This window comes from Ascaphus truei, chromosome 7, assembly GCF_040206685.1.
Source record: "Ascaphus truei isolate aAscTru1 chromosome 7, aAscTru1.hap1, whole genome shotgun sequence".
In the NCBI taxonomy this organism is placed as follows: domain Eukaryota; kingdom Metazoa; phylum Chordata; class Amphibia; order Anura; family Ascaphidae; genus Ascaphus; species Ascaphus truei.
The window spans coordinates 41,454,437-41,477,482 of record NC_134489.1 but is presented as its reverse complement, the minus strand read 5'-3'; the positions used below and the strand labels follow the sequence as shown (position 1 = coordinate 41,477,482).

Here is a 23,046-nt window from a genome sequence, read left to right as displayed (position 1 = left end):
CTCAAGAGCCACCATCAGGTCTTCAGGATCTCTCTGCTTCAGCACAGGTGGCTCAGGCAAAGACTGCACCCCCTGTGCTGAAGCAGGGATATCCTGAAAACCTGACTGTGGCCCTTGAGGACTGGAGTTGACCACGCCTTGCCTAGGCACAGTAATGGGATGAGAGGTGGGCATAGCTTTAAGAAAGGCTCCTGCATTCTTTTAGCATACAGCAGAAATCGCTTGATGGTTTAAAGGAACAGCAACAGTCTCCTTGTTGTAAATCAAAAAGGGTGTCATAAATGGGAGACTAATAATATGTTGGCATATCCGTTAAGCATTTGTATCTCATTAATTAACGCAGCAGCAATGTTGTAGGTCTGGGATGGGCGTCCTCTCCACGTGCGCTAGTACAGAGTTTTTGGGTGAGCATCGCGTTACAAAAAAAATAAATAAAAAAGATAAAATCAAAATAAATGTGTTAATTCAGTGTCTATTTAATACTGGAAATAAGAAGACGTTTTCTGCCCATATCTCAGAACACAGAATATCAAAGTAAAAACACAGGTGGCCTGGGTATGATGTGGGCCGTGCAGTGCTAGATATAACCCATTCCTTCGGAATAAGAGTCTTTAGGCTAAAAGCCAACACAGAACAGGAAATGTCAGAACACTATAAAGATGAATGAAGGAACAAAGGGCACTGCGGATTTGAACAAAATAAACTCATTTATTGAGCCAACACGACGTTTCGACCTAAGTGGTCTTTTTCAAGTGACAATGGCATAAATACATTCCACAATAGTAACATATAAATAGTGCCCCAAATCCCCACAATGCAGCCTGTCCAATTAGTGTAGATGAAGTTCATATGCTGAGACAGTCCCTTTAGCCAATCTCCAATCTGTGCTCCTTTACACCAGCTGTTGGTGCTCCACGTTAGTGTAAAGGAGCACAGATTGGAGATTGGCTAAAGGGACTGTCTCAGCATATGAACTTCATCTACACTAATTGGACAGGCTGCATTGTGGGGATTTGGGGCACTATTTATATGTTACTATTGTGGAATGTATTTATGCCATTGTCACTTGAAAAAGACCACTTAGGTCGAAACGTTGTGTTGGCTCAATAAATGAGTTTATTTTGTTCAAATCCGCAGTGCCCTTTGTTCCTTCATTCATCTGTCTTGGACTGATTGCAGGCTTTCGTGCAAACACTGGAGCACCGGTAATTGTATGTTTTTCTATTTTTGAGGTGTGCAGCATCACTCTATTTGTTCAGAACACTATAAAGAACACACGCTTTGAGCCAGACACAAAAGCTGTAAAACTAAACACAGCGCATCTGGTCTTCTCCTCTGGCAGCTGCACAGGAGTGAGGGGCCTTCCCAACATGAAGTATACACATTGCTGTCTGTTTGCAGGGTCTTCGCTTCACAGGTGTAGGTGCTCATATGGCAAGAAAAAAGCAGCGAAGGAGTTGCTGTAAATAGTCTCCTCCTAGCAGTAAAACCCATGTAACAGCAGGTCACACTCCTACATGTGACTATCAATTGCCCCCAGATCAGCTCTGTGAAAGCGCCAGCAGCATCTCTCTGCGAGAGACATACAGAACAGACAGTGGGCCTGGCCCAGAGATCAGGATTAGCGTATGAGCTCTGCTCAGTATGTCCTCTCTGTTTGCAGGTACTGGAAATCTTAGGGAATTGGTCAAAGGATTCTCAGTTGCTCCAGTTAGACCACAAACAGCGCACTGGTTCTGACCAGTGGATGCTCGCTGGTAAAAGTACGATCACTGAGTTCTATTCACAAGGTGCTCTCCAATGTGTTGTAATTGTCTTTAAAACTCTTTAGCTCCAGGAAGTGTTTGGGCCGCTTGCTCTTCTGGCTGGAAGGCAGGTAAGTGACCTGGATGGTCGGTGTTCCAGGGAGATCTGGTGATCCAGTCAGGTCTTTGGCTGCAGAGTGGCGCTGCCTCTGACTTCCAGCCTCACGGGCTTGCATGCTGGGAAGACAAGATCTTTATTAGACGGGAGGCTAGCTTTATACTGTATGGGAAGATATGATAGTTTTTACAATACAAAAATCTTACATGGTTGACAGCTCGCTCAGCGCTTCCCTAAACTTCTGGTGTTCTGTTTTTCCATACATCTGAACCACAAAAACATAAGAGGCATAGATTATAATAATGTACCAATATATACTGCAGCTGGAAGGCCCTATTCCAAAGACTTTACAATGTAAAGAGCAAGGAGTGGGTATTGGGAAAAAATATATAAAATAATCACACACACACGTTTCTAAAAAAAAAAAAAAAAAAAAACAGACTTGTAAAACTGGCAATATGTTGAATTATGGCGTCATTCCGCTGAACCATATAGAATACATGTATATTGATTCCTGAAGAGCTCTAATTTTTAGAAGCTGAAGCGACTTCTACATAGAAAATAAAACCAGGCCCCTTTAGAGAGTAGAGCACTAACCAAATGGTTCAATATGATACAACATATCCCCCGATCCCAAAGCCACGTGAGACCTTACCCCAATGCCGTATCGAGCTGCGTCATACCCATCCAGCAGGCCCTCTAATAAAGTCTTGCGAATCCCTTTGTAAGGGGAGCTGGAGTTGCGAAGCTCCAGCAGAAATGCTCGGAAATTCTTTCCTACTAGAGGCCTGGGGTGTTTGCCGCTCTCCTGGAAGGGGATATCTGCCAGAGAGAAGAGGGGCAGCTATATAAAACAAAAAACACACAAACTACATAGAGGGGAGCAGATAAAGCGTCCTGCTACGCTTTCTAGTGTGAAGAACTCATTCAAGTAGGGCACAAACACCCTGTTTACTAGGCTCTGTTAATGCGAGAACATGAATTATCATAAGAAGAAAAGGCAGACCGATAGCAGGGTTGATGCAGAGATCTCCGTGCTGTTCCTTGGAATGGTTAGATATATATAAACGGATACTATCTGCAAATTGTAGTATAGCAGATATACCCTGCTCAAGCGAATGAAGAGGGACCAATACACCAAACAGTGTAGAGGAGGGGTGGTGCTCACAGGGAGTAGATAATAGACTAAGTGAGAGGAAAGGCAGAATCCCTATATTGTGGCACTAAGAGAGTACACCCTAATTAAAACTTAGTATTTATTATATATTCTTAAAATAAAACTGTTTGGAGTAACCATAAATGCAGGACAAAAAGTTAATAAAATAATAAAAGACCGGAGAGGTGGGGTAGTACATAGGGTAATTATATATAAACCCTATTGTCAGTCTGTTTAACCCTTGGATGGTCTATAAGTGTAGGAGAGGTGTCATACAGGTAAGTATAGTAAGGATATTGTTATATCACTAGTCCCTTGCAATCAAATCCTAAAAAGAGGCTGAATGGGGATAACTATAAACTTACAGGGAGTAAGAGGGGGGATAAATGAATCCTAGCTGTATAGATGAATATCTATGTCTACAGCAGCCGTGTATATAGCCCTAGCTCTACCTAGGTAGCTAACCTCTTACTAAATGAACATGAACACAGACACTTTATTAAAACAAACTGACACTGAAGTCTGGGTGCTCTTGCTGCCCACGAATGCAGTCTACGAAGCACCCAGACGGTACACAAGCCCACACCACTCCGATGAGCCGACGTCACGTGATGGTGACGTCAGACGTACCCTCTTTTTAGGATTCGATTGCAAGGGACTAGTGATATAACAATATCCTTACCTGTGTGACACCTCTCCTACACTTATAGACCATCCAAGGGTTAAACAGACTGACAATAGGGTTTATATATAATTACCCTATGTACTACCCCACCTCTCCGGTCTTTTATTATTTTATTAACTTTTTGTCCTGCATTTATGGTTACTCCAAACAGTTTTATTTTAAGAATATATAATAAATACTAAGTTTTAATTAGGGTGTACTCTCTCATAGTGCCACAATATAGGGATCTGCCTTTCCTCTCACTTAGTCTTTGGAATGGTTACCTGAATCTTTGATGGCATCCAATGTCTTCATTCTGTATAAATAACTGTAAGACCCTAGAAGACAAACACAGAATTGTGTATGAGATCAGAGGCACGTGTGCAGAACTGAAGCAGAGTGCTGATTTGGGTCAGCTAAGCTCTGGGTTTTGGTACCTTCCTTTCCTGGCTTCTCCAGCTGAAGCATTCGATCATCGCCCTCTGCCAGGAGCCGGGGCTCAAACCTTATGTCCTGAACCTTGGAGAGTCGTATATCTATCTCCTCCTTCAGCTCCTGAAAGGTAGAAAATAGATAAACACACCGAGCTGCCAGTTTGACACCTCCCTCCATGGTCTGTGCAGGTGTTTACCTTTGGTGCATTGTGTCCCACCGGTACGTGAGGCCCTCTCCGGGATTTCATGGCAAAGCGCATGATCTGTCTCTTTACGAAGATGAACAGCAGCACAAACACCTAACCAGACAAGAGAGGGTATCAGAATAGAGATTTTACACCGTCACTGAGAGGCCTCCAAGACTTTGCAATGAGCTGCAAGTCCCTGCTGCAGCAAAATTGTTACCTAAAGAAACCACTGTCCTAAGATATTCAGGACATCAATATATGATGCAAAATGATAAACAGACAACAGTCCCACTTACTTCCATAACGAGGAAATACTATTTCTAAATAACCCCAATATTCCATTTAAACTCAAACAAAACAAAGACCCGGGGAATATTTCTAAAACTGCTCCCTTAAAGAACCAGTTAGCCATAATGGTGCCCGCTGTCCTCTCACAGCAGCACAGCTCCCATATCCGATGATAAGGCTACGCTTTACTGGCAAAGTAGCAGCCACTTTAGGGGAATTAACAATTCCACTGCCCCTCACTACCACCTGGGGATGTTGGACCAACACACATGGACAGGTACTATCACATTGTGGACATACACAGGCAACACCACACTGGGGACACTGACACACACAAAGGCACATAATGTCACACTAGGGACACTGACACACAGGCACAATGTCACACTAGGGACACTGACACACAGACACAATATCACACCGGGGAGACTGACACACACAAAGGCACATAATGTCACACTAGGGACACTGACACACAGACACAATGTCACACTAGGGACACTGACACACAGACACAATATCACACCGGGGAGACTGACACACACAGGCACATAATGTCACACGGGGAAACTGACACACACACACACACACACACACAGGCACATAATGTCACACGGGGGAACTGACACACACACACACACACACACACAGGCACATAATGTCACACGGGGGAAACTGACACACACACACATACAGGCACATAATGTCACACGGGGGAAACTGACACACACACAGGCACATAATGTCACACGGGGGAAACTGACACACACAGGCACATAATGTCACACGGGGGAAACTGACACACACAGGCACATAATGTCACACGGGGGAAACTGACACACACACACACAGGCACATAATGTCACACAGGGGAAACTGACACACACAGGCACATAATGTCACACGGGGGAAACTGACACACACAGAGACACATAATGTCACACCGGGAACACGGACACACACAGGCACATAATGTCACACCGGGAACATGGACACACACAGGCACATAATGTCACACCGGGAACATGGACACACACAGGCACATAATGTCACACCGGGGACACTGACACACACAGAGACACATAATGTCACACCGGGAACACGGACACACACAGGCACATAATGTCACACGGGGTCACTGACACACACATAATGTCACACACACACACAATGACATAATGACACACGTGTCCTCACCAGGCTCCCGTAGGCCATTACCAGCACCACATTCACCCCGGACAGCCAGTTACTGGACGCCATGTCTTCCGCGGTAGGTGACGTCACAAGACTCCTCCCCTCTCCTCACGTAATGCAGGCGCCTCCATTTTTTTAAAGAACCTGTTGCGTCGGAGGTGACTTAACTCCCAGCCAATCAGCATCGAGCTGAGGAGCGTAGGCCGAGGCGTGGTACGCAAGCGGTGCACGCGCAGGAAGGGAGAGGTGGCGCGTGCTGTATCAGGCCAGTGTGTGAGCGCGCGCGCACGCTGGAGGTCACGTGAGGAGGACAAGGTGGCGCCTGTAGCCGGTGAGTGAGCGCGCGCGCACGCTGGAGGTCACGTGCCGGGGGGAGGCAGAGTCGGAGGAGCCGCAGGTGAGGACGGAGCTCGGCCCCGGGCGCTGATAGCGGGACTCGGGCGGGGGCAGAGGGAGGAGGCGGCGGCACAGCTAGGCCCAGGGAGGTAAGGCGGCGGCGGGGAGACAAAGGGATAACCAGGAGACGCGGTGGTGTGTCTCCGGGCTGCGGCCTAGTAGGCCATGGGAAGCCTCGGCCTAGATTGGGCGAGCACGCTGGACTTTCTGACCCGCATCCCCCGGGCCGAGTTCCGCGACACCGCCTCCCTCCCGTCACATTCTATTTATAGCAATTGGGTCAGGTTATTCTCAGGAATAGGCATCGGGAATCAGACATTACTTTATTTGGCTTCCATAATAAACTGTCTCCTTATCAGTCTCACACACTCACCGGGGCCACAAGTCACAGACACACACACACCAGGGCCGCGAGTGACAGTTTTACAGTTAATGGAACTAGATGGTTCCATTGCGAATGCGCTTCTCATGCAGGAACGGGAGCTGGGTGTTTGGGGTTACAGTCCTAATGCAGGGAGTCGAGCCTCCCTCTCCTGATTTCTCCCCGGTAGTATTTGGGAGTCACCGATCTAATACAGGGAGTCAGACACCCCCCCCTTTAGTATTTGGGGTCACAGATCTAATGCAGGGTCAAACCCCCGACTCCTGCCTGGTAGTATTTGGGAGTCACAGATCTAATACAGGGGGTCAGACCCGACCACTCCCCCCCCCCCCCCCATCCCTAGTATTTGGGATCACACCCAACTCCCCCCCCCATCCCTAGTATTTGGGATCACACCCGACCCCCCCCCCCCCCATCCCTAGTATTTGGGATCACAGATCTAATACAAGGAGTCAGACCCTGCCGCGACTCCTCCCTGGTAGTACTTGGGGTCACAGATCTAATGCAGGGTCAGACTCCCCCACCCTGACTCCTCCCTGGTTGTTTTAGGGAGTTAACCCCCCCCCCCCCCCCCCCCCAGTGTCACTTCTGCTCCTTTTAGATACATTCTCAGCACATTCATGTCATATTTTGCAGTGTTCATTGTCTTCTGTAGTTGCTGCGAGTTTGAGTGTTTGAATTACTGTATTGGCCCGAATACAGCGCGGCCTCGCACATAATACGATCCTAAAGTTTTGAAGGTGTTCTAAATGAAAAATAAAAGGTGTTGGGCTGCGCATGTAATGTGAGGACAGTTTTTGGAAGGACATTTTTAGGAAAAAACAGCACTATATTCGGGTCAAGACGCTAGTTGGCTTCTGTTCGTGTGCCCCCCCCCCCTTATTTTTGTTTTTAATTTTTTTTTATATATAGCAGTGACCCCGCAATTTTGATTTCCTCACAGAAATTTTCAGTAAATGGGAGTAACTTGGTAAAGAAAAACATCAATTGTTAGGCACTCAAGGCTTTTCCTTTGATAAATAATGTTTTATAGAGCCAGCTTTGAAGTCACCTAAAGCAGAAATGTAGTTTGTTAATTAACCATCAGCCTGACACTCGGGTATCATTTGTACTAAACACTTGTTCTTTTGTAGACAAACCAGATTTTTAAAACCTGAATGGACTAATTTGTTACATTTACTTTTTAAGGGCTTGGTCTCCCTATCAACTTGCCTGCTTGTTATTGTCAGAGTGAAAATACCCATTTGTACTATATAAGATCACTGAAATTTACCCTCTGAATGTTTTTGCACCTATTCCAACATCTTATTTGTAACTTTAATTGAACGAGTGAGTGTGCCCTTGCCAAATAATCGTGGTGACAGCGGGCACACACACAAAGTTCCACAGCGACTTGTTCTCATTTTGGGAGTTGCATTAATTGGTGTATGGAGTGCAGTTAGATGTGGTATGTACTGCGTGAAAGGAAATCCAGGGTGGCTTTCCTGACAGATACAACTTCCAAAATGTTTGTTCTTTTGACTATAGTGTTCCCAGCAGTAAATTTAATATGTCAAAATCGATCAGGATTTATCAGCTGGAAGTGAGGGATGGTATTGCTATAATCTTGGGTAGTGGAAAGTAAGGCTGCGTCCACGCTGCCGCTGAGCGTGCTCATGCTTAAGCGGTGACGTCGCCAACTCTCCAAGCATGAGCGCGCGGCTGTACTTCTGTAATTTGCAAGCGCGGGGGCGTTGCGTTTAAGTGAGGGGCGTGTAATTGGCTGGATCGGAGCGTGTTATTGAAGGAACTATCGTGATGTAATTGTGGGTCATGCGACCCTTCTGAGCGCTTGGAAATCAATTTTCCATGTCGCTCTGAGCAATGCCTAGTGTGTGTGTGTGCGCACGAAGCGTCAGCGTGGCCATGCTCAGATTACATTAAAGTGAGCGCGCTCAGTGGCAAAGTGGCCGCAGCCAAAGGCTGAGTCCATAGGGACTTCAGTTGTGCGGAGGCTGAGGGAAAGCGGGTGCTTTCCCTGGCCTTAGTCTGTGCGCCGTCCGGGGTGGGCCAGTGACGTCATGAAACTGGTTCGCCCTCAATGGGCGAACTGCTCGCGTTACCAGCCCATCGCTCCCCTCAGCGCGCAAATTTAAATCTGACTGTCTCCTCTGCACGCCTGCGGAAGCGTGCGCGAGCCCCTGCTAAAGCCGCTCTCATTGTGGCTGCAGGGGCTCACTGGTAAGCGTGAGCGCGGCTCTGTGGGTAAGCGCTGACCTTGCCCTCGGCCCAAGTGCTGCGTTGCAGATGTGAGATTTGGGAGCTTCCCCACTGGCATCCAGTCCTAACGTTCATGAACAAAACCTCCCTGTATATGACTATCTCCTTGTGCTCCTAAGAATTATCTAGTTATTGTTTGCATGTTGGTGTATACTTGTTTTGGGTGTTCATTGTTTAAAGCAGCAGTCTAAGCTGCGTTTAAAATTAAAAAAAATCCCCCTTTAATATGTGCATCAGTAAAATGCACACAGTAAGTAATTAGCTAAGTTGCCGATCGATCCGTTCTCCTGTGATCGATGGGCAAAGATTCTGCTCGGGGGTTCACTAAATGGCTATCAGTGCAGCAGAAGAGAACAAAAAAATGCCAAGTTCTGTGGGGAAGATCATGTGACCAGGCAGTCACTAGATACAATCGGTGCACTGCTAGAGAGAGGGCAGGGCTCAAAAAGGGGTGTGCCAGAGCCTGTTTCAGAAGAGGAAGGGTGTGTGACTTTGTAAATGGTTGCTATAGAAACAAAAGATGCTTGTTACATTATAATACATTAAAAATGTAATTCTTAGTTGTCTAAAAAAATTGCTATAAGTATTTTCTCAAACTGATTTATTAAAACAAAACACATGTTGGATATTGCTTGGTCCTTGTTTAAAGCACCAGTGCTTTCATAAGAGCTCCTTTTTGTGAAGAGAGTAAAAGGAACTATAACTGGGCCACTGTGCCGGTCGTGGGGGCGGAGATAAAGACTTTTAAGATATACTGTGGCAGGCTGTCCAACACATCATTCCCAGTATGATGCTGCCTGCTGCGCTTAGCAGATGTGGTTCTTCAATGCAACAGTGGGTCCCATTGCCCCAATCTGGATGCCCTTCTATAGTGCTCCAGTTCCTATAGTGGCATCTCCCGTTTGCCATGGCTTTGCATCCTCCAGTAATTGTTCTCCCCCTTTCACAGTCGGATGTTAATAATTCAGAATTGGTTTCTATTTATAATAAGCACTTGAGCGATTCAGAAAGTGCATCTGTCATCTTATCAAAACAAACGGTCACATATCAGACCGTTAATGCCGCAGAGTAGATCCTTATTGAAGCAGATTTGAATCTGGATGTAATATTAGTTACCATGCTAATTATTTTGGGGGCTCTGCAGATTAGCCAGCTCGATGCTTCCACACACGTTTGCTGCAGGATATAATAGCGACCGTTCCCAGTTTAACCCACAGATGTTTCTTTTTTTTCCCCACTCCCTGCAGAGTTCTACCTTGTAAATACTGTTATTTGTATATACTGTAAATGATGACCTCGGTGGCTACTAACCGAGCCCGGGGCACCTGGGAGCAGACCCAAACACAGAATCAGACACAGCACAAGCAACGGCCACAGGTAAGCGCCGAGCCCCCTTAACGTCGCTACTGTAGCGTTTATTTTTAAAAAATAACACGCGATTGGGTGACATTTCTGAGCAGCATAACTGGTTTATCTATATTTATTTTGGGTTTTTCAGGCCACTGCAGAGCAGATTCGACTTGCACAGATGATTTCAGATCATAACGATGCTGACTTTGAAGAGAAAGTGAAACAAGTGAGGTGTCTGTGTGTCTGTGTGCGCCTCTCTCTCTCCTTTTAGACTAAATATTGGTGCAGAATATCATAATATATCTGAACTTATCACCCCATAGAGACCTGTGCCGCCTGCTACATCTGTACGTTCTGTATACTGTCTGCTTTCTCTGCTCTGTTAATGCCCTTCTGTCCAAATGCTGAATACCATTCTTCACCAGGTTTGGGGGGGGGGGGGGGGCGGGGGTGTCGGTCAGTCACACATTATAACTTTCCTCTCTGGTTATTGCAGCCTTTTAATGACCAGTTAGTGCTGTATTGTGGATTGGAAGCTGCTGCCATTTGAGACTCTCACCTGGGATGTTTTCATGTCTCTTGCACAACCCCCCGCCTCCCCCCCCCCCCCCCCCCCCATATTACACTGTGTATGCTAGTTATATAATCCCTGAGCCTGGCGCTTCCGGGGAGATAAAATGATTGGTGATATTTAAGTGCCTCTCTGAGGTTTGTTTGCATTCTCATAAAGATCTGACGGGGGGTTGCCACGGCAGCAGTAAACTTTCAAACTGCCATGTTGCGTGTCCATGTGAAGCCTCCAGACGGGTGAGGACAAGTTGCTGCACAAACAGGCTTGTTAATGGTTAGCGGTGCTGAACCTGGCTGCTTGGCCATAGTAACAGTTCAGTCACAGGTCGCCTGTTACCTACATGAGGGGGGCTCAAGACCCCCTCCCCTTCCCCCCAACAGGTCAGGTTTTAAGGATATCATCCCTGCTTTAGCACAAGTGGCTCAATCAGTCCATACTAAAGCACAGGTGGCTCAATCGATGGCTCAGTCTTCGGTTGAGCCACCTGTACTGAAGCTTGGATAACTGTAAAACCTGACCTGTTTGACTGACGTTGCGCCCCCCCCCCCCCCCCGACCTGGATGATTGGAGAGGGTGCTGTGTGTTGGAGACGAGGCCTTGGTGTGAGATCTGCAGAGTGTGATACGGGGTGTGAGTGCTCTGCGCTAACGGTGGCCCCTTCCCTGTGCAGCTGATCGACATCACGGGGAAGAATCAGGACGAGTGCGTAATCGCGCTGCACGACTGCAATGGAGACGTCAACCGAGCAATCAACGTTCTGCTGGAGGGGAATCCGGACACGGTAATTACTTCCCACGTCTCGCAGGCGCTTTTATACCAGCTTTCTCTCTGTATACACTTCAAAACAACCCTGCAACTGTGAGAACGTGACTTGCTAAATGCTGAGATTATTTGTACTCTTCCTTTCTTCCAATACCTTGGAAGTCTCCTCCTGCATCTCCCTGTGCCCTCCCTATTGCTTTTTCTGTTTCCTCACTACTTTTTGAACGTCTCTGTTCCCTCCAACTTCCCCACTCCCCTCCTATCCACATTTCTTCATCTCTCCTCCCCTCTGCCTATGCATGCGCCCATACACTCCACCATCTCCCAACAACTTCTTTATCCCCCAATAAACAGCACCTTCACAAATCCTCTATTCACACCCTCTATGTACTCCTTCCTGCTGCTGGGGATCTCCCCTAAGCCTGAACCCAGACATACACATCTGCTCTCACCCACACCTCCCTGCCACCTCTTCCCCTGCTCATGTTGTTAACTCATCTGATTTATACTGACCAACCTTAAAACTCACCTCACAAATCCAGCATCCCAATAGGCTGCACTCATGGCTACTGTCCCACAGCCACTCCTACCCACCATTGTGACCAAGCACTGCCATCTACAGCACTTATTCCCTCATCTGCTGTCTCTGTAAATCTCCCAACATACCACTTAGATTGTAAGCTCTTTGGGGAAGGGATTTCCTTTCCTATTGTCTGATCTTGCTGCACTTATTGTGTTATTCCCTGTATTGTATTGTCTTTGTGAGGCGCTGAGTACACTGGGTTCTATATATATATATATATATATATATATAAATCTATACACACCCAAGTCATTATTTCTTTAACAGCATTTTAATGAAAGTGCCCCCTGGTGTATCTTTTTAGTTCCCGGTGGAAATAAAACTTATTGAGATGCTTAACGGTTTTAGTTGCCGGTCTTTCTACTCCCTTTAGGGAAATCAAAATGGCCGCCACGTCTTGTGGTCCCCCGGGCCAATGGAAAGTCGCCTTTTAATCGCAGGGGTTGAAGTTGTTGCTTGCAGTCGTAGCAGCCATATTTAAAGGTCCCTGGAATCGGGTGTCTCCGTTGGTAAAAATAGCACGGTTCAGCCCCTGGGGACACCACCCACCCACCAACCCCAATTCAAGCTCGGTAAAAAATATATATCTATCTATATCTCTGATAGTACTTCTATTACTCTGGGGCAGGGGTGGCCAAGTCCAGTCCTCAAGGGCCACCAACAGGTCAGGTTTTCAGGATCTCTCAGCTTCAGCACAGGTGGCTCAGTCTCTGACTGAATGAGCAGCCTGTAAGAGTTGGCCACCCCTGCTCTGCGGAATGCTCCAGGAACAGCAAGAGTAATGCTAGATCAAGGTGTGCTTATCGTGTCCGGTTAGCTATGTATATGTCTCGTCTGTGTGCCGGCAGTACCCGTTCTTCTCTCTCGCAGCGCCCAGAACTGACCCCTTTCTCCTCTCCCGCAGCATTCATGGGAGATGGTGGGGAAGAAGAAAAGCGTATCGGGGCAGAAGGAAGCGGGACAGGCGGAGCCCAGCGAGGAGGCGCGAGAGAACTGTGACAGAGAGCGAGATTACAGCCGGAGGCGTGGGGGGACGCCCAGGAGGGGCCGAGGGAGCAGTCGTGGGAGAGAGTGTATGTACAGGCCGCAGAATACCTTAACCCAGGGGTGGCCAGGTTTAAAGGATATTACTGCTTCAGTAGCTCAGTCGAAGACTGCACCACCTGTGCTGAAGCAGGGATATCCTGAAAACCTGGCAGTTGCACCCGATGCCCAACGACCTTTTATTTATATATAAATGAGGAAGTGCAGATAACTGTCTTTTTAAAGTAGGTTAAATATAATTTTGCAGCATTGTATATTTCTTGGGGTATATGTGTGGCCTTGTGAAGTTTGAATGCACTGCGAGTGTTTATATGCTCTATGGGTTCTCAGTTTGCAGTGTTTAGAGTTCTGCTCCCTGTCGCTACATACAAAGACACAGCTGCCCCTGCCACCTGCCGCAGTGACAGTGTCTCATTCATGCGGCGGTCTCTGACACGGCTGCTAGCGGAGCTGGCTGTCCCTTCACACTGCAGGGATTCCGGGGCATTTATATCGGCCGTGGATCGCCAGCTGTTTCTCAGCATCCCACCTTCTTTCTTTCAGTCCGGGCGCAGGAGAACGGTTTGGACGGTGGGAAGAGTGGGGGATCGTCTGGAAGAGGCACGGAGAGAGGGCGTCGGGGGCGCGGGAGAGGCAGAGGTAACCCCTTCAGCTGCATAATGCTGTGATACTATATCTGCATTGTGGCTGTAATGTTTGGCGGTACCCACGCTGCGCCGGGGGTGTGGTACAAACCCGGCGTTGATCCGGTGGGATGTTGGCAGACTGTTCCTGTCAGTGGCACAGTATATTCTGCGGCCGGTTGCATGTTTTTATTATTCCTTTATGAAGGTTGCTGGGGCAGTGGCAGAGTTTTCTGTTCTCACATTTAATGTTACACATAGTGGTGTGAGTATATTCACAACCCTGTTTTATGTAGATATACTGTGCTGTTGTGCAAACCTTATACATGTTACGGGTCTGTATTAAAGCTTCTGTTCGAAGTCTGCCTATGTAGGGGGGGGGCACGGCGGCGGTGGGAGGAATCCACAGTGGGGGGGGGTAGGGGCGCGTGGGAGAGTTCACGGTTGGGGGCGAGTGTGAGGGTACATGGGAGTTGGGGGACGGAATGGATGGGTATGTTGGTGCTGTATACTCAGTGACGTGTCTGCTACCTGCAGGAGGCTCGGGAAGGAGAGGAGGGCGCTTCTCTGCACAGGGAATGGGGTAAGTCTCCATCACATTCAGATATATAGGGGATAGTCATTCAACTGCAATAGTGCCGAGCGGAGCAGTAGTGCAAGGAAACTCCTAATCTCACACATACCTGACCCCTAATCTCCGCTGGTCTCTCAGACTGAGAACTGGATCACATTATAATGGTGTGTAATATGTCTCAGTATTGGGGGTTAATTAGTCCTCTCACACGGTTATTCTCACAGGACCTTTAACCCAGCTGACTACGCCGAGCCCTCCGGCGCGGAGGACGGTTACGGGAACAGCAGCACGTGGAACAACACTGGCAACTTCGAGCCCGACGATGGAACACGTGAGTTTCCCCCGAGGTCTCGCGTGCGTCTCACGCACGGTTCCGACCCCTATACGCGTAACCGCATTCTCTTCCCAGCCCGCTCGCCCCAAACACACAGAATCCATGTAACCTCATTCATGGATCCAGCGGTCTGAAGGCTGCGCAGGAAAAATGCAATATTCTCTTCTAACTGGAGTACAGAGATTATACAGCATTATAAAAAACAAAGTCCTACAATACGTGTGTGTGTTTGAGCTGCGGCTCGTTGTAGTAGGCAGAGTGACCGTTTGGGAATGCTGTTATTATATTGCAAGCTCTTTGGGGCTAACAACAAACCCCCCACTAAGTTCATCTCCGTTATCTGTATATAGCGACTGTTCTTTCTGCCAGTTAATAATACAGATCTTGGTATTTTGTGGTGTCTGAGCGATTACAGTATTAATATGCCACAATCTGTCCGTGTGTGTGTCTCACTGCCACTTAACCCCGTCTCTGCCTGAGGCAATAGATTGTTTAAGGGACTGTGCTGGTTTCCAATGAAGAGCCCGGAACAGGAAGATGCCACAGTACCTGCGATAATAAACATTCGTTCCATTTTAATGGTGCAATCGCCTGTAATCGGATTATTATTTAACTTTTTTCATATTGCGCTTTTCTCCCAATGGGACACAACGCGCATCACAATTACAGCATTGCGCACGGTAAGCAGCACATATGTGTACAGACAGTCTCTGCCCCGCAGAGCTTACAATCTGTTGTTGGTGCCTGAGGCACAGGGAAATAAAGTGACTTGCCCAAGGTCACACGGAGCTGACACTGGGATTTGAACCAGGCTCCAGTTATCAGTCAGTGACACGCTGAGCCACACCATCCCACCTTCAGTGAATCTCCACGCTGTAAACCGTAAATCTCAATTTCCTAATGTCCATTTTTCCCATCACACCTTTAAAGGCGCGGCAACATTAATTTCCCTCCTGCAGCTTGTACGTGATCAGTCTGTCTCCCGTCCCCCACGGGGGCACTTCGTGGCTCAGCGAGGGAGGAGAAGGTTTCGGATTTGTGAGCAGCAGACTCTTCACCTCGATCTGATTATTATTTTTTTTTTTTTTTCTTTTGTTTTAGGACTTGATTACATTGGGGGCGAGGGGTCAAATTATCCCCGAAAATATTCCGCTGCTCCTGGTATGAAACATCAAGGTGCATAATCTGCCCCCCCTCCACCGATACCCTGCTTATTTCTGCTACTCTTATCTCATCATTGTGTGTTAATGACTGTGACCGTCCAATCCAGTGGCTTGCTGTGAACTCTGCTCCTCACCGGCAGCTAAAGCGCTCTTCCTGGATAGTATCACAATGATCCTTGCACGGAACTATCGCAGGTCATCCAGACTATATAAGGGCGGCCCGTTGTTGGACAATGTGAGGTGGTGCATTCACCTTCTTCCCAATGGCATCAAATATATTTAGTTGCAAAGGAGGCCGAAGCCAGAGGCAATAATATTAATGAGCTCCATGCACTTCTGCCTGCTATTGTTAGAAATAACATTGCGGTAAAAGGAGCAATTCATGCAATATCCTAAAAAAATGTTTTTAAATAAATCGTGTCTGTATTATTGGATAATACTAGCTTTTTTAAATTTTAATTCCACTCTTAATGCCATTTTTAATGAGTTTTAATATACTATGCATCTTTTGATTTTCTTTAGCACACTTCCCCAGCAGTGCAAGGTCTTTGTAATACTTTCCTGTTTGAGAAGATTTGTTGCCAATGTTCCCAGCAGTTTGAGCTGCGAACTGTAATAATAATGTTACCGTAGTAATATAAGGATACATTGTAGCTGCTGAGTTACCCTGACTGAAGGATTGATTTGAAACTGAAAAAGCACCCATTTAGTGAACCCTGGGAAGCAGGATCTTTCCTGATCGATCACAGGAGAACCAATCGATCGGCAGCTTAGGTAATTGGTTTTCAATAAAGTTAATCAAAGGCTGCATATATTAAAACAAACAAACAAAAACATTTTTATAATTCTATATTTTTTTTAATTTAAGCTGCTTGGACTGCCTCTAACTTTCTTATTTTATCCTGTACATTTCCCACTTTTCTAAGCGGTTTAGGAAAGCCTGTAGCAGCGGTGGCCAACTTCATTCATCAAGGGCCACCAACAGGTCAGGTTTTCAGGATATCCCTGCTTCAGCATAGGTGGCTCAGTCGAAGAGTGCGCCCCCCTGTGCTGAAGCAGGGGTGTCCTCAAACCCTGCCCTGTTGGGGGCCCTTGAGGACTGGAGTTGGCCACTCCTGGTCTATGGCTTCAATTAGAGAAATCCGAATGTAATGTTTCCCTCCAGCTGGCTGTGATCTCTTCATTTGAACACTGACACCACTGTTATGCAGCGGCTGTCCCTGGCCTTCAGCTGCACAGGGAGCAATGAGCGTTGTGATCAGGCGTGAGCAAGACCAATTATAACTAGTCTGACATTGACCAATCAGAATACTCCATTCCAAAAGGCTCCGCATCTCCTATTTCCCATAGCTGATGCCGGGCTCTTGTCATTAACCTGCCTCCACCCTCCGCAGTCAGAGCAGCTCTGGGGAATGTACCATTTATGCCGACTTAGGGGTCTCAAAGATAAACAGACAGCCCACCAAGGTATGTTATCAAAGTGCGTTTGTATCAAAATAAAAAACATTTCTGAACTTACAATTAAGTGCAGAGTCTTGCGTTTTAAATAAACGCCGGAATACACAAAACTTACTCCTCTTCAAGTGGTCCGACCCACCGCCTGTGGTAGTCTGTGAGATCGGGAGCAAGAACCAGAAGCACCTCTGTAATCCTACGCGTTTCACCCATTGGGATAATGATTGACACATGACGTGTGAAATGTGTCAGGATTGCAGGGGCGTCTATGGTCGATCCCGCAGAAGTTATCGAGCGCAGTGGTGCTGACATCTCTGAGACGAGATGATATTGGGCACACGCTGTTTTCCTGGCATTTATTTGGACCACCTATTGTGTTTATTTTGATATAAATATACTTTTGATACTGGGTGCACTCTATCCTTCTGTTTTTCTTTGAGACTTTCACTATAAGGATCTCCAGTTGTTCTTAAGAGTGGGGCTTGGCATTGTCCTACGCTCTGTGTAGTGTATTTTATCTTGCTGGTTTAGAATTCCTAGAGCAGTTCACTACATTTTAAGGTCAAATGCACAAATTTCCCATTTATTTTCTAAACTGAGTGCATGGTTCATCCCAGGGGTGCTCAACTCCAGTCCTCAAGTGCCCCCCCGCCTCCCCCAACAGGTCAGGTTTTCAGGATATCCCTGCTTCAGCACAGGTGGCTCCGAAGCTGTCTTAAGACCGAGCCTCTCATTGAGCCACCTGTGCTGAAGCAGGGATATCCTGAAAACCTGACCGGGGAGGAGGGCTTGAGGACGAGTTAAGCACCCCTGGTTTATCCTACACTGATGGGGTTAGAAGCTCCTCTTTTCTGACAATAGGGTGTTAGATTTGAATGACCTCTGAATGTCAGCTCTGTCACTAATCACTACCAAAAATTCTGTGTGACACCATGTTATCACATAAGCAGATCCCAACCAGTAACCCTCTGGCCTAGTCGCATGGAAGAATAGGAGCATGCCAGCCAGTTTTTTTTGGTGGGAGGGCTGATTAAAACCCCTGTGTTCCATCTCGTTTGCCAGGTGCATGGAGGACCGCTACAGAAGAGTGGGGGACGGAGGATTGGAATGAAGATGTAGGTATCCTTTCTTTGCAGTAGATTTGTTGGCTAGTCGGTCCCAAGATGGGTAATGTGAGGGGGCGAGCAGAAAAAGGACCATACGGGGAATTGTGGAGAATAATCAGTGTAATAGGTAGGTCTAGTATCCATTAAGTTAATCCCCCTAAAGCAGGGGTGGACTATGCCAGTCCTCAAGGGCCACCAACAGGTGGTGTTTCCAGGATATCCCTGTTTCCGCACAAGTGGCTCAATCAGTGACTCAGTCTTTGACTACACTCCTTGTTTTGAAGCGGGACATCCTGGAGACCTGATTTGTTGGTTGCCCTTGAGGACTGGAGCAGGCCTGCCCTAAAGCATGTGTCTTTAGCAGAGCCGCCTATTTTGCATTAATTGTTAGTGGAGGCCTCGCTGCTTCTTGGGAGTAAATCAGAGTATCCAGCCTGTCTAGGCCGCGGTTTATTCTTCTCTACGCGGCCCCCAACAGTCGGCCCGTTTCTTCACATAGAATGTTCTGGTGTCCTGATTAGACGGAGTGCTGGTTTCTTGCGGTGTGGCATGGTGTCACTTTCTTTGCTCTTTCATCTGTTTTTGTTTTCTCCCTCCAGCTTTCAGAGACCAAGATCTTCACAGCTTCCAGCGTGTCGTCCGTGCCTCTACCTTCTGAGAGCGTGACGATCACAGCCGGACAGAGGTGAGTACCTGGCGGCGGGGTTACTTGCGGGGTGTTGGCGCTGCGCCAGCGGGATATGTGATTATCAAAGTAACTGTTAATTCCGCAGGATTGACTTGGCGGTACTGCTGGGGAAGAGTCCGTCCTCCTTGGAGAACGAGGCGTCCAGTCTCGAGACATCCCAGAACGCCCCACTGTCTCAGCCTCTCGTGTTCAGTAACTCCAAGCAGAGTCCCATCTCGCAGCCCAGCCCCGGCAGCAGCTTCTCTCACCACGGCATGGTAAGCACACCGCGGGAGGACAGCCGCAGAGACGCAGCAAGCCAATGATCTATCCACATAGGGTGTACAGCTCTTAGCGGTGGCTGAAATGAATACTAATATCTAACCCCTGAAGAAGGTCCCCAAACTGCCCGGGATGTCTGCACCATGTCTCCTATTCTTTTGACTTGCCAAATGTTTTGGTGGTCGCCCTTTTGGTGTGCAATGGTCTTCTTTTGAACTCTCAATATAACGGGCAGTTACTTTTGCAGGGGGCTCTACCCAGCTGTATCCCTCCGATGTTGCATTGGAAAGGTTAATTCATTTCCCGAGGACTAAAAAAAAAAAAGTGTGTGTCCACCCATGTGCGCGTATTGTGAACCGCCTCAATTGATCGCCATTGCAGTTGTCCGTGATTTGAAAAGCGCATCCAAAATGGCAGACTAGGTGCCACCCTATGTATAAGCTGTGTATCCTACCACGCCCCTACCCGTGGCCTGCACTCTGCTCAGCGCTGCCTCCTTTCTGTCACACCTGTGCCTGCACCTCCATGTGTAAACCCTTTACCTCCCAAGCTCCTGTGATACCGCCCTCGTTGGAAGGGCGTTGGGAATCCCGGAATGACGCTGTGCAGATGTATATTTGTAACGTGAAGCACCATATACATGGTCAGCAGTAAAGAGTTCATTTCCGCTCTCAATGTCCTGCTGTGGTGCTCCCCCAGCAGGGCGGCGCTGCTGCATGCCAGTAGACCCTTTTGGCTGTGTCTGTAGCCTTAAAGGGGGGACAGTGCATGCAATAGTAATGCGACGCTTGCAGGAGACGCATCAGATGCTTCTGTTACTCTGTCTTCCTGCTGTGGTCACACAGTTTGCTATAGGGAGAAGTGCGAGCAAGCAGAGAAAATCTATGCCAAGGGTAGCCAACTCCCGTCCTCAAGGGCTACTAACAGGTCAGGTTTCAGAATATCCCTGGATCGAAGACTGAGCCACCTGAAGCAGGGATATCCTGAAATGTGTGTGTTCATACATAATCTCCATCTATCTTATCACACACCTCGTATTAAGGGGTATTGGTAAATATGCATTTTTGGCCGACTTACTTGAAAATCATACCCGTGATTAACCCTTCAGTTTCCCAGCTGCACCTTCACATCACAGTGAGCACAATGTTATTATTCAGGGACGCTCCGAGCCAATGTCCAGTGGAGATATATACCTGACCGCAGAAATGTGCTGTTACATGTTACATGGTTCTGGCTGCTCCAGTTGCTTTAAAGGGGATGGCCAGTGTATGGTACACTAAGGTGGTGTCCCATATTCACAGGTCAGCATGTTAAGCAAGAGCTTTGGCGACGGCGAGCCCAAGGGTGTCAGCACCACAGGATCCCAGTTCCTGGAGCAGTTTAAGACGGCGCAGGCCCTGGCGCAGCTTGCTGCTCAGCATTCCCAGTCAGAAGGAGCGAGTAACACCGCCTGGGACCTTGGATCCGCATCACAGCCACCTTCGCTTGGGCAGTATGGTGAGCTGGAGCCTCCTACACGACCTTAAAGCTGAAGCTTGTAAAGAGCTGTATGGAGTTCTGAGCAAGAAAATAATAGTTGGAATCTGTACTATTTCCACATCATTCAACGTTATCCATACAGCGTCTCCCACTCCTTTCACAGGCACTTAGAAATGACTATTTCCTGCACTCCTGGGGGGGGGGGCTGCATGCCAGTAGACCCTTTCTGGCTGTTGTTGTAGCCTATTAAGGGGGGACAGTGCATGCGATAGTAATAAGGCGTTGGCAGCAGATTTGTCAGACACTTCTATTGTCCGATCATCCTGCTGTGCCCAGACAGTCCGGTTACCCACATGTAAGACCAGGGCTTACGTTTGGTGTGTGGGAGCCTCTTAATCCTAGTGTGCGGTAGTGGAGGTTTTTCCTAGCTGTTGCCTGTAGATATAGTAAGGGGGGGGATGCTTTCCTTATTGCTGGGCTCAGTGGGCTGTGTGTTTTGCAGAACTAAAGAGCTCATCAGAATCAATCGGCAAACGTCCGAGCTTCCCCCCGGCCCCCACTATGATGGAGGTGTTCCTGCAGGAGAAGCTGCCGGCGGTCAGTGCACCCTCGGCTGTGCCAGTTTGCCCGTCCTCTCCCTTGTCCGGCAAGACCAACCCCCCTTCCCAGATGTCGCCGGGATCCTCTGAAAATCAATCCGGCAGCCCCCAGCCTGCTCAGCAGAGGATGAAACCGCAGAAGAAGAAAGCTTCTCTGACATCTAAGGTATCCAGAAATGCACATCCTTCTTTCACCCATCAGACCGTAAGGCATGGTAGTGAGGATGGTGTGTAAGGTGTTCTTCCCTAGGGTTTGTAAGGTGTCCCTGTCTCTTCCTCTTGATAAGTGTATTTGAAGAGTGGAGGGCCCCTGAGCCCTGGAAATGGTTAGCTATCCACAAGGACATTCCTTCTGTCCCTTCCCTCCTCTCTCTGCTTCGACCTAAACCTCTTTCTTCCACCCTTAGCTTCTTTTCTCTGGTTACAGAGTTGGAAGTGTCTAAACTGATCTTCTCCCTCTTACAACCACATGCCCTCTCAGTCCTATGCCCTCACACCTTATTCAAACTCTTAGTCCTGTCTTAGTCCCCACTCTCAGCCACTTAATTTCCTCCCTATCCTCTGGCACTTCTCCTTTAAGCATGCAGTGGTCGCACCTATTCTCAAAAGCAACCTTAGACCCCCACATGCCTTACTGACTACTGCCCTGTATCCCTCCAAACTGCTAGAACTTCTCATGTTCTCCAATATGATAAACTTTCTTAATCCCGTGCCCTCCTGGGCCTTTTACAATCTGGCTTTCGTACAGCTCGGCCTCCAGAGACTGTACTTGCTAAAGTAGCCAATGATCTACATGAAGCAAACTCCCATGGTCACTTTTCCGTACTAATCCTACTCGATCTCTGCTGCTTTTAGCTACTGTCCCTTTCTTCTCCATATTCTAAACTCGCTTGGTATCCGCAGTGAGCTCTATCCTGGTCTTCCTCTTACCTCTCCCATCGCACATTCTCTGTCACAAACATGTTTTCATCTCCTGTTGATCTGTCTGTTAGTTTTACTTCAGGGCTCTGTTCTCGGACCTCCCTCTCTCTCTCTCTACACACCATCACTTGGTCTTGGGTATCATCTGTATGCAGATTTTGCTCCCACCCCATTGGGAGGGAGATTAGAGTACATTTAGCTATTCTCTGTATAGTGTACGGGGTTACATTGTAGCTTCATCCTTTAGGTACTTGTTTGGGTTAGTTATGCGACTTGTCTTCCCCCAGCGTGTCTGTGTGTAACCGTTCCCTTCCCAAATTTCCAGATCCCGGCTCTTGCGGTGGAAATGCCCGGCTCCTCCGACATATCCGGGTTAAACCTGCAGTTTGGGGCGTTGCAGTTCGGCTCTGAGCCCGTCCTCCCGGAGTACGAGCCGTCGCCCACCACCAATGCACCTATGAGCCAGTCTCTGAACAGCTTGATGTACACCAGCCCTGCAAGGTAGTGTGTGAAGCTGGTGCTGGGCCCCCTAACTGCTCTGATGCCTCTGTGTGACACAGCAGTGGTACCCGCTGTGCTCCCCAGACTGCGCTCTCCTGCAGTCTGTGCATTCTTTATCAAGAGTTGAGTTTTAGTTTATTTCCAGTATATTTTAAATATGTTTATTTATAAAAAATGTTTTGCCAGGAAGTAATACATTGAGAGTTAC

The 23,046-nt window shown here is 47.8% G+C and overlaps 2 protein-coding genes across 26 annotated transcripts in view; one reads left to right on the top strand and one right to left on the bottom strand.

The window, feature by feature from the left end:
- Window positions 1-1,117: 1,117 nt before the first annotated feature.
- Window positions 1,118-5,935, bottom strand: LTAP1 (lipid transport auxiliary protein 1). 3 transcript variants are annotated; one of them, XM_075607979.1, is made up of 7 exons: window positions 5,791-5,935; window positions 4,315-4,416; window positions 4,121-4,238; window positions 3,968-4,021; window positions 2,519-2,685; window positions 2,070-2,128; window positions 1,118-1,997 (listed from the first exon to the last, which is right to left on the bottom strand). In XM_075607979.1, the coding sequence occupies exons 1-7, from the start codon at window positions 5,851-5,853 to the stop codon at window positions 1,784-1,786; spliced, it is 777 nt and encodes a 258-aa protein (XP_075464094.1). In that variant the 5' UTR covers window positions 5,854-5,935; the 3' UTR covers window positions 1,118-1,783. The 3 variants fall into 3 exon arrangements, with proteins under 3 accessions (XP_075464094.1, XP_075464096.1, XP_075464095.1); XM_075607981.1 differs by lacking the exon at window positions 5,791-5,935 and adding an exon at window positions 4,602-5,767; XM_075607980.1 differs by having other exon boundaries at window positions 1,119-1,982.
- Window positions 5,936-6,008: 73 nt separating this feature from the next.
- The window catches only part of UBAP2L (ubiquitin associated protein 2 like), a 41,529-nt gene continuing 24,491 nt past the window's right edge, over window positions 6,009-23,046 (top strand). For 15 of the 23 annotated variants that reach the window (XR_012802617.1, XM_075607969.1, XM_075607967.1 and 12 more), the window contains exons 1-15: window positions 6,052-6,184; window positions 10,072-10,201; window positions 10,323-10,400; window positions 11,416-11,526; window positions 12,995-13,163; window positions 13,678-13,773; window positions 14,295-14,340; window positions 14,556-14,662; window positions 15,767-15,841; window positions 18,346-18,398; window positions 18,989-19,074; window positions 19,163-19,334; window positions 20,640-20,835; window positions 21,320-21,582; window positions 22,663-22,838. Coding sequence is in view for 22 of the 23 variants with exons in the window: in XM_075607969.1 (XP_075464084.1) it covers window positions 10,112-10,201; window positions 10,323-10,400; window positions 11,416-11,526; window positions 12,995-13,163; window positions 13,678-13,773; window positions 14,295-14,340; window positions 14,556-14,662; window positions 15,767-15,841; window positions 18,346-18,398; window positions 18,989-19,074; window positions 19,163-19,334; window positions 20,640-20,835; window positions 21,320-21,582; window positions 22,663-22,838 (1,718 nt within the window). In the remaining variant the exon portion in view is untranslated. Of the gene's footprint in view, window positions 6,273-10,071; window positions 10,202-10,322; window positions 10,401-11,415; window positions 11,527-12,994; window positions 13,164-13,677; window positions 13,774-14,294; window positions 14,341-14,555; window positions 14,663-15,766; window positions 15,842-18,345; window positions 18,399-18,988; window positions 19,075-19,162; window positions 19,335-20,639; window positions 20,836-21,319; window positions 21,583-22,662; window positions 22,839-23,046 lie in introns of all 23 variants that reach the window. The other 8 variants (XM_075607972.1, XM_075607965.1, XM_075607957.1 and 5 more) reach the window with 4 other exon arrangements.

Excerpts from the sequence above, each read along its gene's own strand:
- LTAP1 (XM_075607979.1), bottom strand. The coding sequence starts at position 5,853 with ATGGCGTCCAGTAACTGGCTGTCCGGGGTGAATGTGGTGCTGGTAATG. Across the intron at positions 4,417-5,790 it reads TAATGGCCTACGGGAGCCTG|GTGTTTGTGCTGCTGTTCAT; the intron begins GTGAGGACACGT and ends TTGTCTGGTTAG. Across the intron at positions 1,998-2,069 it reads CTGAGCGAGCTGTCAACCAT|ATCTTGTCTTCCCAGCATGC; the intron begins GTAAGATTTTTG and ends CGTCTAATAAAG.